General features: G+C 39.6%; 1 protein-coding gene across 6 annotated transcripts in view; it reads right to left on the bottom strand.

Annotated features, from left to right (window-relative positions):
* Positions 1-1,978: 1,978 nt before the first annotated feature.
* The window catches only part of LOC145804563 (uncharacterized), a 66,423-nt gene continuing 50,810 nt past the window's right edge, over positions 1,979-17,591 (bottom strand). For all 6 annotated transcript variants that reach the window (XR_014346552.1, XR_014346553.1, XR_014346551.1 and 3 more), the window contains one exon: positions 1,979-2,575. Coding sequence is in view for 3 of the 6 variants with exons in the window: in XM_082898916.1 (XP_082755042.1) it covers positions 2,295-2,575 (281 nt within the window). In the remaining 3 variants the exon portion in view is untranslated. The remainder of the gene's footprint in view (positions 2,576-17,591) is intronic.

The following is a 17,591-nucleotide window of genomic DNA, read 5'->3' as shown; positions in this document are numbered from 1 at the left end:
GTTGTTTTTTCATCCCCCCCCCCAAAAAAAAGGCGCATGACAAGCGGACAATATTGCAACAAAAAATGAAAATATGGGATTCAAATGTTCAAATTAAGACTACGGGGATTAAAGTGAAAATTAATTCGCTTAAACTATAGGGATTAATGGTGTAATTTACCTTCTTTCTTTGTCCTTCTAGTTGAATTTTTTGAAATTTTATCAACTGGTACTCTATATATTTAACTCATTCAATTGGATTCTACCCTCATAACACACACTTTAACACATCCATGAGAGCACCAATTTACCCTCTAAATTAATAAGACTTAACACACAAATTTAACATCTATAAGAGAACTCCTGTGGAACACAATAGTAGTAGACATGTTAGTTGTGTCTATTTCGTAGAGTCTATAGACCACAAATTTGACTTAGGCATTCCATAATAGGTACCCAAGAGTTAAACAAGTTAACTTATCCATTTTCCGACACACACAAATATGGCACGATCCAATAATATGAGTATTAAATAGGTTAAGTTGGTATATACTTGTGTAAAACGAAATTGATATAGATAACTTGTTTAATAAATAATTATTTACATATTTTAATATTATTTCTACTAAAAGGTAGCATGACATTTTTGAATTAGTTATGTAACTCCATCTAATTGATTGAAAAGTATGTGAAATAGAAATTTCTAGGCTAATATTTTTTTTCTTAATTGAAGATAATTTTTTTTTCCTACTATTTTAATCTAGTAAAAAATATATAATAATAGATGTAATTTTGTAAATTAAGCAACAACAAAAAAAAAATTTTAAATTGAAAGCAAATATATTATGTGTGATGCTACAAAACATCTACTGCTTCAAAACATCTAGGGGCAAGTTTTAATTATGTGTGATGCAAGTGACAAGTGAACCGCACACAAATTTACCCTGTACATCTTAGCATAAGTAACACTCACCGAACATGTTTCCCAACAATAAGGGGTAGAGGTGTGACGTTGTGATGGAGAAAGGCTAAGAGGTTCAAGTAGTTGCGATGGTTAGGGTTTATAGGAAAGGGTAGTTGTGATGGTGAGGGCTTAGGTGAAAAGGGAAGGAGTTAAGACTGATAGAAGCAACAATGGGGCAATGAGGTGTAACATTGGTAGGGATGATGGGAAATGATGGAAAGGACTAGGGTAGCGAGGATGGGTAGGAGAAGGCTTGGGGGTTACGAGGGAGGGCATGGCAATGGTGGCTAGCAGGAAGTGCCAACCAAAGTTGAAATGGGAGAGCACAGAGAGGAAAGAGCAGAAAAGAAGGATAGGTTGGTCGATTCAAGGGATAAATTCCATCATTTTTTCTTTCTTTCTTCCCACCCCTATTGCAATCGAGATAAATTCCCCACTAAAATATAAAGATAAATTACCCACAAGTCCTAGTAATTAATCGTAATTCCAACTAAATCCTATCAATTCGTCATTGAAAGTTAATCCTATCAACATTGTCACTAAAAACTCATGATTAGTGACTTTCTTGTGAAGATTTTTTAAATCTATTGCTAAAAACTTACAATTAATGACATTTTATGTGACGATTTTCTAAATCTATCGCTAAAAACTAACAATTAGAGATTTTTTGTGATAATTTTTTCAAATTGTTGCTAAAAACTAACAATTAATGATGCTTTTTTTCTTCTTTTTTTTTTCTTTTTTATTTTTTTATAACAAAAACGCCGTAATTATCACATGACCTATAATGGGCAATAAATCTACCTATTAAGACATGCACGTAAATCTCCCAAAATGTAATTACCCCTTAAAATTTTTCTCACACAGAATGGAAACCATTTCCAAAACTAGCTTCATAGATGAGATACCTTTCTAGGCCTACTAGCTATAGCATTATAGATCTGTGATAGAAACAAACATAACATATGCACCCACTTGAACTAAAACAGATAAACAAATGCTAACGGAGGTTGAAACTGCACAAGTGTGTTGCTCTTTTTATGGGTGACTGAATAAGTGGATTAAAACTGAACGAGAGAGTTAAAACACTTGACAATGCTCTTTTTATGCAACCATCAAAAGTTTTTGGTAGGAAGAAGCATAGAAAGAGCAGGCACTATAACATGATTATAAGATTTCAAAAGATTTGCCACAATTGCTTGATGACATAATATGATGTATTAAAAATAAACCTAAAACAAAGAAGAAAAATTAAATGAGCACCATTCCTAGCCTCTACCTCATTGTATTGCTACAAGTAACTAATTTCCTACTCTAAGGTCGCTGCTACCATTTGAACAAACTAAATCGATCACCACTTTCTACAAGACTCATCTGTGGAATCTGAGCCACTTCCAATTGTGTTATCTGAACTATCATCTGGAAGGAGTTGTATCCTGTCAGCAAGCTTAATAATCCAATCAGTGAACTTTGGCGAGGATGCCAACTTAGCCACTACATGTCGGGTTGATTCCTGGGTGAAATTCTCCCACTCTTTTTTTGAAAACTTCTTTCTGTTGGGTGTCCTATGGAATGTTGAATAGTAATCCCGTTGATTTCTTGTCACCCTCCTAGTGGTCGGCGATATCATACCTGCACCAGCCAAAAACAAACTAATGAAGCATGAATTAAAGGTCAATACCAATGCTATATATAGTAAAATTTACACAGAGTACCATTGTACTTTATAGACATTTTTGGAAAGAAAGTCAGCATGAAACATCCTCAACAAGATTAATCCTCCCAACCAAAAACCTACTTTGTTCATTTCATTTTTATTATGATTACAATATCATGGTTAAAACCAAACCATGAAGAATGAACAGTAGATCATAGGAGCTCTGAAACTGACACCACATCAGGCAACACAAGCCAATAAATGTCAAGAACACAAGATATTTTAAAAGAAACTGAACATTTACCTTGCCAAGTCAAGCATGAACCCCACTTCTAATATACCAAAAAGAATACAGTTGTAAAGATAAAGATATAAAGAAAGTAGGAACAATTTTAAAGAAACGCTTACTGTTCGTTAGTTTTTAATTCCCAATTTCTGCAACTACTAATGCACAAATTTAGATAAATTTATTAAAAATGTATACTTCTCCCGCATCAAAATATTTTTTGTTAGATATTGTCATGTCCTAGTGTGTCTACATCCAATTTTGCTAAAAATTTCACATCATACATCTCATTTAACGCTCCATGCTCCATAAAAACCATCATACAAACTTCATTGGGATAGAGAAACATAATTTTGTGGTTATTCATGCAACATACATTGAAAGGGACTGTCGAATTGCATGTTGCATGCCTACATTTAACCATCATGTTGCAGTCCAGACATGTGATGATGTATACTCAACTCAATTATTTAAATCACTTATAATCTCAATTGAAAGTCAAGATAGAACAAAGAATAAACATTTCAAGATTAAAGCTCATAATCTTAAAATCAACACAACAATTACTTAATTAGAGCTAGCACTGACTGAAACTACTAGCCTAACAAACACATCAGCAATAAATGGCATCAGGTTGAACAAAGTTTATAAGCAAGTCAACACCAGGTTACCCACTTTGAAACTAAATGAAATCGGGAATGGTGTGCACTCACCACCAGACCACATCATTATCACCACTACTTATACCTCATCATCTTAGGCATAGATAACCTTATGATCCCTATACAGTTTACTCGAATACATCTTTCTAAGGTAAGGAACACCAAAAATTATCACAAGCAAATCTGAATACAGAATCCCAAACAAAGTTTCATAAGCAGGTCAGCACTAGGTTACTGGCTTTGAACCTAAATGATGTTGGGATGGGTTTGGCCCCACCACCAGACCATTTCAATATCAATATCATTTATACCTCATCATTTTAGGCATAGATAATCATATGATCCCTGTGGAGTTTACTCGAATAGTCTCTCTTAATAGACCAATTTAACCACAATCTCGGAAACCCAACTAAACACTCTCTCTCACCACTCTCTCACTCAACCAGACACTACTGCCACCACCATACATTCTGTAATAAACACAGCTACCACAATCTTTTGCTTTCTCTTGTCCAAAAAACCTCCACAACTTCTTACTTTTTTTGTACACATATTTCTAGTGATAGCAATAATCACATAGAAGGGGAAGGAAAGAAATTAAAGAGGGATAAAGGGAGACTAGGAAATCTCTTGAGAGAGGAAACTTGTTTCCCTGTAAACTCATTTCGGGAAGGGGCACAAAACTCTCATGAAATTTTATGGAAAACCTCTAGAAAACATCTCCAAAACAATCCAAGATTTCAAGTACAATTTACTTATGAAAGGAAAAACTCCATCTCAATTTGAGTAAGCTTGCGAGAAACTCTTTCAAAAAAGTGTTCTAAAAACTCCCTAGAAATGCACTTCTCATAATTTTTACCATCTTTGCATACTCACAAATACTATTTTTCAACAATAATATATGATTGATCTAATAAGTTTCCATAGATATTGGGTGGTGGTAGCAGTAGTATTTTTATTTTTCAACAATAATATATGATTGATCTAATAAGTTTCCATAGATATTGGGTGGTGGTAGTAGTAATATTTTAATTGATCATGAAAATATAAAAATAATTTACATTGCTATTTTTAAGTTTCTTAATAATTTTTTCTTACAAATATCCTATTCAAACTTTACTCTTTTTTATTCAACCTATTCAATCTTTACATCACCTAATGTTTCACATTTTCCATAATATTTTTGGATGAAATTTCAGTTTATGAAAAAACGCTTCCAAACCAATTCAATCTAAGCATTGTTTCCCAATCTACGTCAATCTTTTTTGCCATTTTGCTCTATTGATTACATTCATATCTTTTTTTACAACTATATCCCATGTTAGTTGAAGTCCTCCCCTTCCCCCAACATTTTATTTATAGAAATCATATCACTCTTCCTTGTCGTTGCATCCACATTTCTTCATTGTAAATGACCAAACCATCTTAACCTATTCTCTCTCAACTTCTCTTTCAATCGGTGTTACTACTACGGTACCAATTCAAGAATACATTTATTTTTGATTCTATCTTTCTTAGTCTTACCACACATCCATCTAAGCATCTTCAACTCAACTACACTCATTTTATGGACATGTAATTTAGTTGCCCAATATTTTGTCCCATAAAGCATCATTAGCCTTATAGTTGTTCTACAAAATTCTTCTTTCAATTTTGTTAGAATTCGTCAATCACATAATATGTCAAATGCCGACCTACTTTAATCCTACGAATCACGTCATTTTCAACCTCACCATCCTTATTAATAATCAAACCTAGGTAATGAAAAAGTTCACTTTGTTATTTCTGATTTTCAATCTTCACTTCTCTATCACTTCTACTTCTATTGTTGCCAAGTCACACTTTGTATATTTAGTTTTATTTTTACTAATTTAAAACCTTTTAACTTGAGTGCTTCTCTCCATATTTGTAGTTCAGTGTTAATTTGCGAATTATCATCCTAAATGTGTTTAGTTAATTCATCCATGATCATGACAAATAGGTAAGGACTTAGAGTTGGCCCATGATGCAATACAACAATGATTGAGAATTTACTAGTTCTCCTACAAGTGATCTAATTGTGGTTGATACCCCATTATACATGCATTTTATTGCATGCATATACCTTTTGGTCACACCTTTTTTCACCAACGCTCACCATATTATATCCTATGAAGCACATATACTTCAAAAGTAAAGACGTATCCATTTTATATACGTATTGGATACCGATACTCTTTGTTTGACATTTTGTTCCAGGTGCCCGCTAGAGCCAAGGAAGTTGCTCTCGAGCGGAGAATTGCAGCTCTCAGAATCTCTCGAGTTTGCAGGCAGGTCGCTCGAGCATAGGAAGTTGCGCTCGAGCAGAGAATGTTGGCTCCCAGTTGTTTCACTGTAACTCTGTAAAATTCTGGGACTTGTCATTTTACGCTCGAACGAGCCTTCCGAGTTTGTGTCTTACGCTCGAGCGTCGGAATTTACGCTCGAGTGGACTGCGTGATATCAACAAATTAAAAAGTACGATTCTAGATCATTCTCTCTACTTTTCTTTCCTCTCCTCCTCCTCCTTCTCCTCCTCATTGTCTCAAGCCCGAAAAATCCTAAGTTGCCACTTCAAAATACTCCTCGATCTCTTAAGATCCGATCTAAAGCTCTTGCAAAGGGTGAAGAACACTTGGAGATCATCATCCTTACCAATTGAAATTTGGTTTGGGGAAGATTTCAACTAGGAGCTTGATTCTTGGACTCATAACTCGAGGTAGGGTTACTTTTAACCTTGTATTTCTTTGTTTTGAAGAAGATATTGGCCCTGTTTGGTAGGACTTATTTCTAACTTATTTCAGCTTTTAGCTTAATTGAAGCTATTTTGATGTGTTTGGTTCAGCTTAATAATACAACTTATAGCTTTTTGTAAGTCAAAAATCAACTTATTCTTTGAGTGGGGGAGGAGAAGCTTAATTTATTAGTCAAAAATCAGCTTATGTTCACAGCTATAAGCTATAAGCTGCTAGGCTATAAGTTATAATCACTTTCCCACAACTCTACCAAATGGGGCCATTGTGGTATTGTTGTGGCTTAAGAGGAAATATTGTTGTTTGGGGTGAAATAAACTCTTGATTTACATAAAATAGACTTTTCCCTCACTTTGATTGAAATTTCCCAAACTCTTTTTATCAAATATGTATAATGATGGTAATGGAAATCCGTATAAGTAAAGAAATGGAGAAAGCCCCAACTATAGTAAAACCCTAATTTCAAATTAGAGTAGAGAATGCAATTTTGATTGAGGATTTCCTTAAAGTGTTGGGATATTATGAATAATAAGGAAATGAGCTATGTAGGTATTATTGTGGAGATGGAATTGTGATTTGGGTAATGATTCCCTTTTTTGCATGCTATGTGATGTTGTGTGCTCGATAATGTAGAATGTTTGATGATTGAATGGGAATAATTGATGAATTGTTTGTTGAGCATGAGTCCGAGTAAGAGTCGGTTTTGGAAATTGTGTGAGTTGTGTTGGTACCTGCACAGGGAAAGTTAAAAGTGCCCAATTGCCCTGTCTAGGCTTATTGCTGGACGAATGTGGGAAAATGTTTTTGGGTGTCCACTGGTCTTGCCGTATTATAGTCTGCAAAAGTGAAAAAACGGATAATTTTGGGTGCCCACTCCTTGTCGTATCATAGTCAGCAAATGTGGAGGCGGTTTTTAAACAAAAGAAACTTGTGTTTGGACTTGGACTCTTACATGGGACTTATAGCGATCTCGGGTTTACCCTTGTTGTATAGTGATCCGGACATGTGTCCGTGGATGTTGGTAGTTGTTTATTATCTTGTTTGCATCCTTTCTTACTTTGTATTTGAGTTATAGGATGTGTTGAGCGGGTTTGTTACAGGTTGGTTGAGTTTAGAAATCAAAACTAGTTGCCCAGATTTTTGGCCTGTACGCTCGAGCGTAGGTGTTGGCGCTCGAGCGTAGATTACATCCATCCAGTATCTTGTTGTGCAGTGTTGTGAGCTCGAGCATAGGGTTGGGAGCTCGAGCGTAGGTCTGGTTCTGCAAAAGTGCTGAGCGAGTGCATTCTGCGCTCGAGCGGGAGGTTGGCCGCTCGAGCGTACGCCTGTGAGTGGCCGCTCGAGCGGGGTGTTTTACGCTCGAGCGGAGACCTGGGTTAAAGTTCCGAAATTGTGACTTTTCAAATCACTTTTCACTTTCTCTTCTCTCTCTTACTTTTCCAAAAAGCCATTTTCAGAGCTTCTCACTCTAAATCGGCCCTTCTCTCTTAGTTTTGATCTAGTAAGGATCGTTTACTCACCTTTTGCCTTCACAAAAGTTGTGTTGATCGTCGAGAGCTTCCTTTTGATCTGAAAATTTTGAGGTTTGGAGCATTTTGGTTTTGGTCTTCATCTCCTTTGGGACTCCGAATTTGAGGTAGGGATAACCTACTCCTCTCTATGGGTTTTGTCTTTAAATTTTGGTATTTTGAGATGTTGGGCTTGGTTTGGTAATCTTGTAAAGGTTTGGGGCTTTTGTGTAATTTTTACAAAGGTTGGGGTTTTATTCATAATAAACCTAGATGCATGTTTGGCATAGAAAAATGGAATGATTGTTGAATCATTGATGAAAATGGGACCTAAGGGTTGAAATGTTAATTATGGGAATTGACCTAATTACATTGTTTAATTAATTGGGATAATTAATTGGTGAGAAAAGAGGAAATGAAATGTTGATTGAATATCCATTTGTGCATTTATTTTCTGTTTTAGAAATAACTGCTTTGGGCTATCGGTGGAGGATAGTCGAGATTGTTGTAGACAATGCATGATGATTAGGTAAACGGAAACTAATCAATGGAATGTGTCATGGAACTTGACGGTTGATAGAATACATTAATTGTATGTATTGTGTGATTGTATATAGAACCAATGTGTTTATATACGTTATGTGTAGAGGAGGAGATAGGGGATGTACTCCGCGGTTTAGGGGAAGATAGGGGATGTACCTCTAAACCGGATAGGTATTGGGAGGAGATAGGGGATGAACTCCGTAGACAGAGCTCATATGCTTGTCTAGAGAAGTGAAGATAGAGCTCATATGCTTATCTTTGTGAAGTGTGGATACAGCTTGTATGCTTATCTGTGGATATTGTTGATATACATATCTGTTGTGAAGTGTGGATACAGCTTGTATGCTTATCTGTGGATACTGTTGATATACATATCTGTTGAGAATGTGGATATAGCTTTTATGCTTATCTGAATGTGAGATATTGTTTTTATACATATCTGTGGAAATGATAATAGAGCTAGCATGCTTATTTGTTGAAAAAGGGAAAATGAAAAGTAATTGGGACTTGTAAGTCGTGACATAAATATGTAATTTATGTGATTGTATCAGTGTTGACCAACTATCAATTGCTAACGTTTTAGTCATTGTCCATGGTTGGTTTAGTGTATTTCTACTGGGCTGTGGCTCACCCTATATGGGAATATCATTTTCAGGTACAGGAAGCATGCCACCTCCAAGGACATAGCTGGGAGGCTTGTGGCGGGCATAGTTTTGTCGTTTTACTTTGATGTATTACATGTAATTTCAAGCCAAGGGCTTAATGTGTAAACGAGTTAGAACTCTTTGTTGTAACCAAGTGTTAACTTGGAAAGCTGTAAGCCCGTAGGGCATTTTGTTATGAGATTAAACATGTAATACTTATGTCTTGGAATTCTAATGAATGAAAGGAATGCGGATAGTTTAAATGTAAATTCATGTCTTATCTGATGGGTTTATTGATATTATTTTGAGGGCGTTACAACTTGGTATCAGAGCGTACCGGGTTCGAATACTTTGGGTACGTGGGAAGTGATTAGGATCACAATGGGTTTGTCTCGCTTGATAGAGGCGTAGATGTAATACCATATGCTATGTGTTTATTTGATAACATGCTTATGTGACTATGTGGGTATGGGATTTAATTTCTAGGATATTGATTGGATCCTTGAGTTTCTGGGAGTCTTGTTGGAAAAGCACTTGATCAACGCTGTTTCTAACCGGAACTCTAGTAACGCCTCGGGACTATCATTATCCGGAAATGAAGTTCGTAAGTGCTTATGTGTTTATGTGCTTATGTGGAGTGAATTACAGTTGTCCATGCATTAGGACGTGAGTGTTTAGTTTCGGCACATTTATGAATGTGCTAACGTTCTGTGTTGCCTTTATTAGGATGTCAGGACGAGGAAGAGGTGCTAGGCGTGGTAGACCTGCGAGGCAGGAAGTACCATTACCGGGTGAGATTCCGGCAGTGCAGGAGGGAGTTGGGCAGGCCAATGTGGCCGAGCCAGTAGGTCAACAGGCTATGGGTGCCTTGGCCAGAGAGATAGCAGGAGCTTTAGGTTTTTTTAGAGCTGGGAATCAGGCAGCTGAGGCAGGGCCTTCCTTCTTGAAGAGGGAGTTCTTTCGGTGTAATCCGGACGAGTTTATCGGGGATCCTAAAGAGCCGCTTAAAGCAGATGAATGGCTCGAACAGACAACGAAGACGTTTGAGATGCTTGGCATCGAGGACGGAGCACTGAAGTGACCTTGGCATCCTTCCAACTGAAGGGAGATGCGGGTCAATGGTGGAAGTACGAGAAAGCTCGTGTTGGTGGTACTTGGGAGGCGTTTGTGAATGCTTTTCAGGAGAGGTTTTTATCAGCAGCAGCTAGGGAGAAGCTGAGGGATCAGTTTAGCCGGCTTAATCAGCAGGGCTTGTCAGTGGCCGAGTTTGAGGCTACTTTTACCAGTCTGTCTAGGTTTGCACCTGAACTGGTGGCGTCTGAGGAACGCCGTTGCTATGAGTTTGAGCGGAAGTTGAGGCGGGGCCTCAAGTTGAGAATTGGTGGGTCTTATATTCGAGAGTATAGACACCTAGTGGATGCTGCAGCTCATATGGAGCTTATGATGCAGGAGGAGGATGAGAGTCAGAGAGGCTCCAAGAGGAGCCAGGATAGTCAGAGTGATGGCAGGAGGCAGAGGGGTTCTAACCCTCAGCAGTCGCAGGGTGGTGTTGCTAGATCGACCTTCCCTGTGCCAAGTGCAGGCTCCGGGAGAGGTGGTCAGGGGGATTTCACCTGTTACAAGTGTGGCCAGCTGGGTCACAAGGTATCTGTTTGCCCGCAGAAGGGTGGGGGTCAGAAAGCTGCTTCTTCTTCAGCTAGACCGCAGAGTCAGAGTTTGGGCAGGGGGCAGCTCTTGACTTGTTATCAGTGTGGACAACCTGGGCACATGAAGAGGTTTTGCCCACAGTTGAGTGCCACTTCGGGAGCGTCTGGTTCTAGGCAGACGCAGGGTTTTCAGCCAGCTCAGTCTGTGCAGGCCTCGAGGGCCAATCCGGGAGTTTCGTCATCCCAGTCTGTGCAGCAATCTTTTGCTCCGAGAGGTGAGCAGGTAGACCAGGGGCCTACGGGGCGCGTGTATGCTGTTACCGCGCAGGACTTAGTACCGGCTCCATCAGTAGTGAGAGGTACTTTTCTGTTTTGCAACTCAGTTGCTAATGTGTTGATAGACACGGGTGCATCTCATTCTTTTGTATCTGCTGCATTTGTATCTGTTTTGGAATTGGAGTTAGCACAGTTAGCATCTCCTATTTGTGTGGTATCGCCTTTGGGTGGTGAGTTAATTCTGAAACAGGGTGTTAGAGGATGTGATATAAAGGTCGCCGACTATAGGCTTCCTTTTCCGTTTGTTGTCATGCCCATGAAGGGTTTTGATGTTATTTTGGGTATGGACTGGTTATCGTCATACCGGGCTGTTATTGATTGCTACCGCCAGAGGGTTACATTATGTACCTTGAGCGGGGAGTGGTTCCATTTCTTGGGAGACCGGGTTGGTAGTGTTTTGCCACCGGGGTATGATTCGCGAGGGCGAAGTGAGCTTAGTAGTCTACTTGCCAGCTTTGGGAGTGGTGAGAGTGGTGAGACCCAGGTTGTATTGCCAAGGGTGGTTTGTGAGTATTCGGATGTCTTTCCCGAAGATCTTGTTAGTTTGCCACCTCACCGAGAGATAGAGTTCTCTATTGATTTAGTGCCTGGTACGGCGCCGATTTCTATGGCACCTTACCGTTTTGCTCCAGCAGAGTTGGTTGAGTTGAAAGTTCAGCTCCAGGAATTGCTAGATAAGGGCTTTGTTCGCCCTAGTGTTTCACCGTGGGGAGCACCGGCACTCTTTGTTAAAAAGAAAGATGGTGCCTTGAGATTGTGTATAGACTACCGGAAGTTGAATCGGGCTACGGTTAAGAATAAGTACCCTATGCCCCGTATAGATGATTTGTTTGACCAGTTGAAGGGTTCCCGTTGTTTCTCTAAGATAGACTTGAGATCGGGTTACCATCAGTTGAGGGTCAGGGAGGAAGATGTTCCTAAGACGGCATTCCGTACGCGGTATGGCCATTACGAGTTTCTGGTGATGCCATTCGGGCTTACCAATGCACCGGCAGTCTTTATGGACTTGATGAACCGGATTTTCCGGGAGTTCTTAGACCGATTTGTGGTTGTTTTCGTAGACGATATTCTTATCTATTCGTCTTCTGAGGAGGAGCACGAGGCACACTTGAGAGTGGTGCTTGAGTTATTTAGAGCCCATAGACTGTATGCCAAGTTTGGGAAGTGTGAGTTCTGGCTGAGGGAAGTCAAATTCTTAGGCCACGTGGTATCCGGGGAGGGGGTGTCTGTTGATACATCCAAGGTTGAGGCAGTGCAAGATTGGGCACAGCCTAAGAGTGTGTTTGAGATCCGCAGTTTTCTGGGATTGGCTGGGTATTACCGTCGGTTTGTGAAAGATTTCTCCAGGTTAGCGTCACCGTTGACTAGGCTGACTCAGAAAGGAGTCAAGTTTGTGTGGAGTGAGACTTGTGAAAAGTCGTTCCAAGAGTTGAAAGTTAGATTGACCACCGCTCCGGTGTTGATTATTCCGGAGAGAGGGTTGGGTTATGCGGTTTATTGTGATGCTTCACGAGAGGGTTTGGGTTGTGTGTTGATGCAAGAGGGAAAAGTGGTAGCTTATGGCTCACGTCAGTTGAAAATACACGAGAAGAATTACCCCACACACGACCTAGAGTTAGCAGCTGTGATCTTTGCCTTGAAAATCTGGAGGCACTACCTTTATGGTGAGAGGTTCGAGGTATTCTCGGATCATAAGAGTTTGAAGTATCTGTTTACACAGAGAGACTTGAATCTGAGGCAAAGGAGATGGATGGAGTTCATCGAGGATTATGATTTTGAGTTGCATTATCATCCGGGAAAGGCCAATGTTGTGGCCGATGCCCTTAGTAGGAAAACCATTAGTGATGTAGCTTGTATAGCCATCCGGGAATGGGAGATGTTGGGAGCACTTGGCGAGTTTGATTTGCTACTGGGCGAATCTGTTGAGGCTGCGGCCTTGTTTTCTGTCGTTGTGCAGCCTACACTTGTGATTAAAGTGTTAGAGGCACAGAGAGGTGACCTTGAGGTAGAATCCCTCCGAGAGAAGATCTTCAGTGGGAAAGTTGAGAAGGGTTTGACGGTGTATCCCGACCTGAGTTTGAGATACCGAGACCGTTTGTTTGTACCGGAGTCTTGCCGAGAGGAAGTACTCCGAGAGTTTCACCATTCGCGCCTTGCGGTGCATCCGGGAGGTACTAAGATGTATCAGGATTTGGGTCGCCAGTTTTGGTGGCGGGGTATGAAAAGAGATGTGGCTGTTTTCGTATCGAAGTGCCTTACTTGCCAGCAGGTGAAGGCCGAGCATCAGAGGCCAGCGGGTTTGTTGCAACCCTTGCCTATTGCCGAGTGGAAGTGGGAACATGTCACTATGGACTTCGTTGTAGGTCTTCCGAGGACTCAGCGGGGTAGTGATGCTATTTGGGTGGTTGTAGACCGGTTGACTAAGTCGGCGCACTTTATTCCTATGCGCGTGAGAGATTCGGTAGATCATCTTGCCGATGCGTATGTTCGGGACGTAGTGCGATTGCATGGGGTCCCAGTGACGATCGTCTCAGATAGAGATCCTCGTTTTACTGCTAGGTTGTGGCAGAGTTTGCAGAGTGCGTTGGGCACTAAGTTGACCTTTAGTACGGCTTATCATCCTCAGACTGACGGGCAGTCCGAGCGTACTATTCAGATCCTCGAGGATATGCTTCGGGGTTGTGTCCTGGATTTCAGTGGGACGTGGGAGAGGCACTTGCCATTGGTAGAGTTTGCCTACAACAACAGTTTTCAGTCTAGCATCGGTATGGCACCGTTTGAGGCCTTGTATGGCCGACCGTGTAGGTCTCCAGTTTGTTGGGCCGAGGTGGGTGATGCACCTTTGTTGGGTCCAGAGTTAGTTAGGGAGACGACGGAGAAAGTTGAGCTTATCCGTAAGAGGCTTGTTACAGCCCAGAGTCGACAAAAGAGTTATGCCGACCGTAGGAGGAGACCTTTGGCGTTTGAGGTAGGTGATCATGTCTTTCTGAAGATATCACCTAGACGAGGCCTGATGAGGTTTGGGAAGAGTGGGAAGTTATCCCCTCGGTTTATTGGTCCTTTTGAGATCCTTGAAAGGATAGGTGAGGTTGCTTATCGGTTAGCCTTACCGCCGCAGTTGTCCGGAGTGCATGACGTGTTTCATGTGAGTATGCTTCGGAAGTATGAGCCAGATCCATCACATGTGCTGGATTGGAGCGATTTAGAGGTAGATGAGGATGCCTCGTATGAGGAGAGACCGGTTCGGGTCTTGGATAGGCGGGATCAAGTCCTGCGTGGCAAGACCATTCCTTTGGTGAAAGTCTTGTGGAAACATCACGGAGTGGAAGAAGCCACTTGGGAACGTGAGTTAGGAGTCCGTGAGAAATATCCGGACTTGTTTATTGATATGTAATTTTGTATTTGAATTTTACATTTTGTTGAACTTAAGAGCTTTTATATATGTCTTAAGTTGTGAAACATTGAGAATGTTTTGATTATTGGTAGTATGTTTTGGAACTTGCCTCATATGGAAGTTGAATGTAACATTATATCTGTTGAATATATTGTTGAAATTGGAAGGATAGTGCATAATATTGATGCATGTTGAAAGTACATATGTTGTTTACATATTGTGATATGTCTCTTGTTTAAGGGATGGGATGACCGGTAATGGGTCGAATTGTTGAATGTTAAAATGTAACATTGTTTAAAATGGAGGAGAACTTGTTTTTGAAAACTTGTGTTTAATTTCGGGGACGAAATTCTTTAAGGGGGGGAGGTTATAGCGATCTCGGGTTTACCCTTGTTGTATAGTGATCCGGACATGTGTCCGTGGATGTTGGTAGTTGTTTATTATCTTGTTTGCATCCTTCTTACTTTGTATTTGAGTTATAGGATGTGTTGAGCGGGTTTGTTACAGGTTGGTTGAGTTTAGAAATCAAAACTAGTTGCCCAGATTTTTGGCCTGTACGCTCGAGCGTAGGTGTTGGCGCTCGAGCGTAGATTACATCCATCCAGTATCTTGTTGTGCAGTGTTGTGAGCTCGAGCATAGGGTTGGGAGCTCGAGCGTAGGTCTGGTTCTGCAAAAGTGCTGAGCGAGTGCATTCTGCGCTCGAGCGGGAGGTTGGCCGCTCGAGCGTACGCCTGTGAGTGGCCGCTCGAGCGGGGTGTTTTACGCTCGAGCGGAGACCTGGGTTAAAGTTCCGAAATTGTGACTTTTCAAATCACTTTTCACTTTCTCTTCTCTCTCTTACTTTTCCAAAAAGCCATTTTCAGAGCTTCTCACTCTAAATCGGCCCTTCTCTCTTAGTTTTGATCTAGTAAGGATCGTTTACTCACCTTTTGCCTTCACAAAAGTTGTGTTGATCGTCGAGAGCTTCCTTTTGATCTGAAAATTTTGAGGTTTGGAGCATTTTGGTTTTGGTCTTCATCTCCTTTGGGACTCCGAATTTGAGGTAGGGATAACCTACTCCTCTCTATGGGTTTTGTCTTTAAATTTTGGTATTTTGAGATGTTGGGCTTGGTTTGGTAATCTTGTAAAGGTTTGGGGCTTTTGTGTAATTTTTACAAAGGTTGGGGTTTTATTCATAATAAACCTAGATGCATGTTTGGCATAGAAAAATGGAATGATTGTTGAATCATTGATGAAAATGGGACCTAAGGGTTGAAATGTTAATTATGGGAATTGACCTAATTACATTGTTTAATTAATTGGGATAATTAATTGGTGAGAAAAGAGGAAATGAAATGTTGATTGAATATCCATTTGTGCATTTATTTTCTGTTTTAGAAATAACTGCTTTGGGCTATCGGTGGAGGATAGTCGAGATTGTTGTAGATAATGCATGATGATTAGGTAAACGGAAACTAATCAATGGAATGTGTCATGGAACTTGACGGTTGATAGAATACATTAATTGTATGTATTGTGTGATTGTATATAGAACCAATGTGTTTATATACGTTATGTGTAGAGGAGGAGATAGGGGATGTACTCCGCGGTTTAGGGGAAGATAGGGGATGTACCTCTAAACCGGATAGGTATTGGGAGGAGATAGGGGATGAACTCCGTAGACAGAGCTCATATGCTTGTCTAGAGAAGTGAAGATAGAGCTCATATGCTTATCTTTGTGAAGTGTGGATACAGCTTGTATGCTTATCTGTGGATATTGTTGATATACATATCTGTTGTGAAGTGTGGATACAGCTTGTATGCTTATCTGTGGATACTGTTGATATACATATCTGTTGAGAATGTGGATATAGCTTTTATGCTTATCTGAATGTGAGATATTGTTTTTATACATATCTGTGGAAATGATAATAGAGCTAGCATGCTTATTTGTTGAAAAAGGGAAAATGAAAAGTAATTGGGACTTGTAAGTCGTGACATAAATATGTAATTTATGTGATTGTATCAGTGTTGACCAACTATCAATTGCTAACGTTTTAGTCATTGTCCATGGTTGGTTTAGTGTATTTCTACTGGGCTGTGGCTCACCCTATATGGGAATATCATTTTCAGGTACAGGAAGCATGCCACCTCCAAGGACATAGCTGGGAGGCTTGTGGCGGGCATAGTTTTGTCGTTTTACTTTGATGTATTACATGTAATTTCAAGCCAAGGGCTTAATGTGTAAACGAGTTAGAACTCTTTGTTGTAACCAAGTGTTAACTTGGAAAGCTGTAAGCCCGTAGGGCATTTTGTTATGAGATTAAACATGTAATACTTATGTCTTGGAATTCTAATGAATGAAAGGAATGCGGATAGTTTAAATGTAAATTCATGTCTTATCTGATGGGTTTATTGATATTATTTTGAGGGCGTTACAGGACTCATGGGTTATTCTCTTTGATGTGATGATGAGTGTTGTGGAATGTAAATGGGGTTGTTCAATTGTTAGTGTTTACATGATTGGCAATAATTACCTGTGCACTTAAACCCCTTAATGTGTTTTGTCTCAATGATGTCACATGTTTATTTGAATAATTAAATACTTAGCTAAATGTATTCCTACTGGGCATATGGCTCAACCCTATTTTATTTTTCAGGAATTGGTGATACACCACATCGTTGATGGGTTGGAGAAGACAAGCAGTAGTTTATTTTGGGAAAGTTTAGTTCAAGAATATTATGTTGTTGATGTAGAAGACATTGTACCTAGACTTTTGAATTGTTTCGTCATTTTTTATGCCGTTGAGGCTTATTATTTTTGTAAGGCCATCTAGATTATTGAACTAGAAAGTGAAACCAAGATGTTTTGTAAATGTTGAATTGTAATATCTTAAATCCTAGTTCAATGAGAAAGATGACCTTTGGTTTATATTATGGTGTTCATCTTGGTATGTTCATGTATGTTTTTAGCAGGGCGTTACACTTTGGATACTCGCGGATACGTATTGGATACTTATTAAAAGTATTGGATATTTCTTAATTATTTTTTCATTAATTTTGGAGCATCGGATACTTAATTTTGAAGTATTGAATACTCCAAGTCACATATTACTCCTAATACTTTATTTAGTTATTTAAAAAGAACATAGTGAGAGTTACAATAATAAAATTTGTCAAATTGAAATATCCTTTATAGCGATCCCGGATTTACCCTTGTT

The sequence above is a fragment of the Camellia sinensis genome, chromosome 12 (assembly GCF_055761805.1).
Source record: "Camellia sinensis isolate YWXY chromosome 12, ASM5576180v1, whole genome shotgun sequence".
Lineage (NCBI taxonomy): Eukaryota > Viridiplantae > Streptophyta > Magnoliopsida > Ericales > Theaceae > Camellia > Camellia sinensis.
This window is presented reverse-complemented; position numbering and strand designations above follow the sequence as displayed.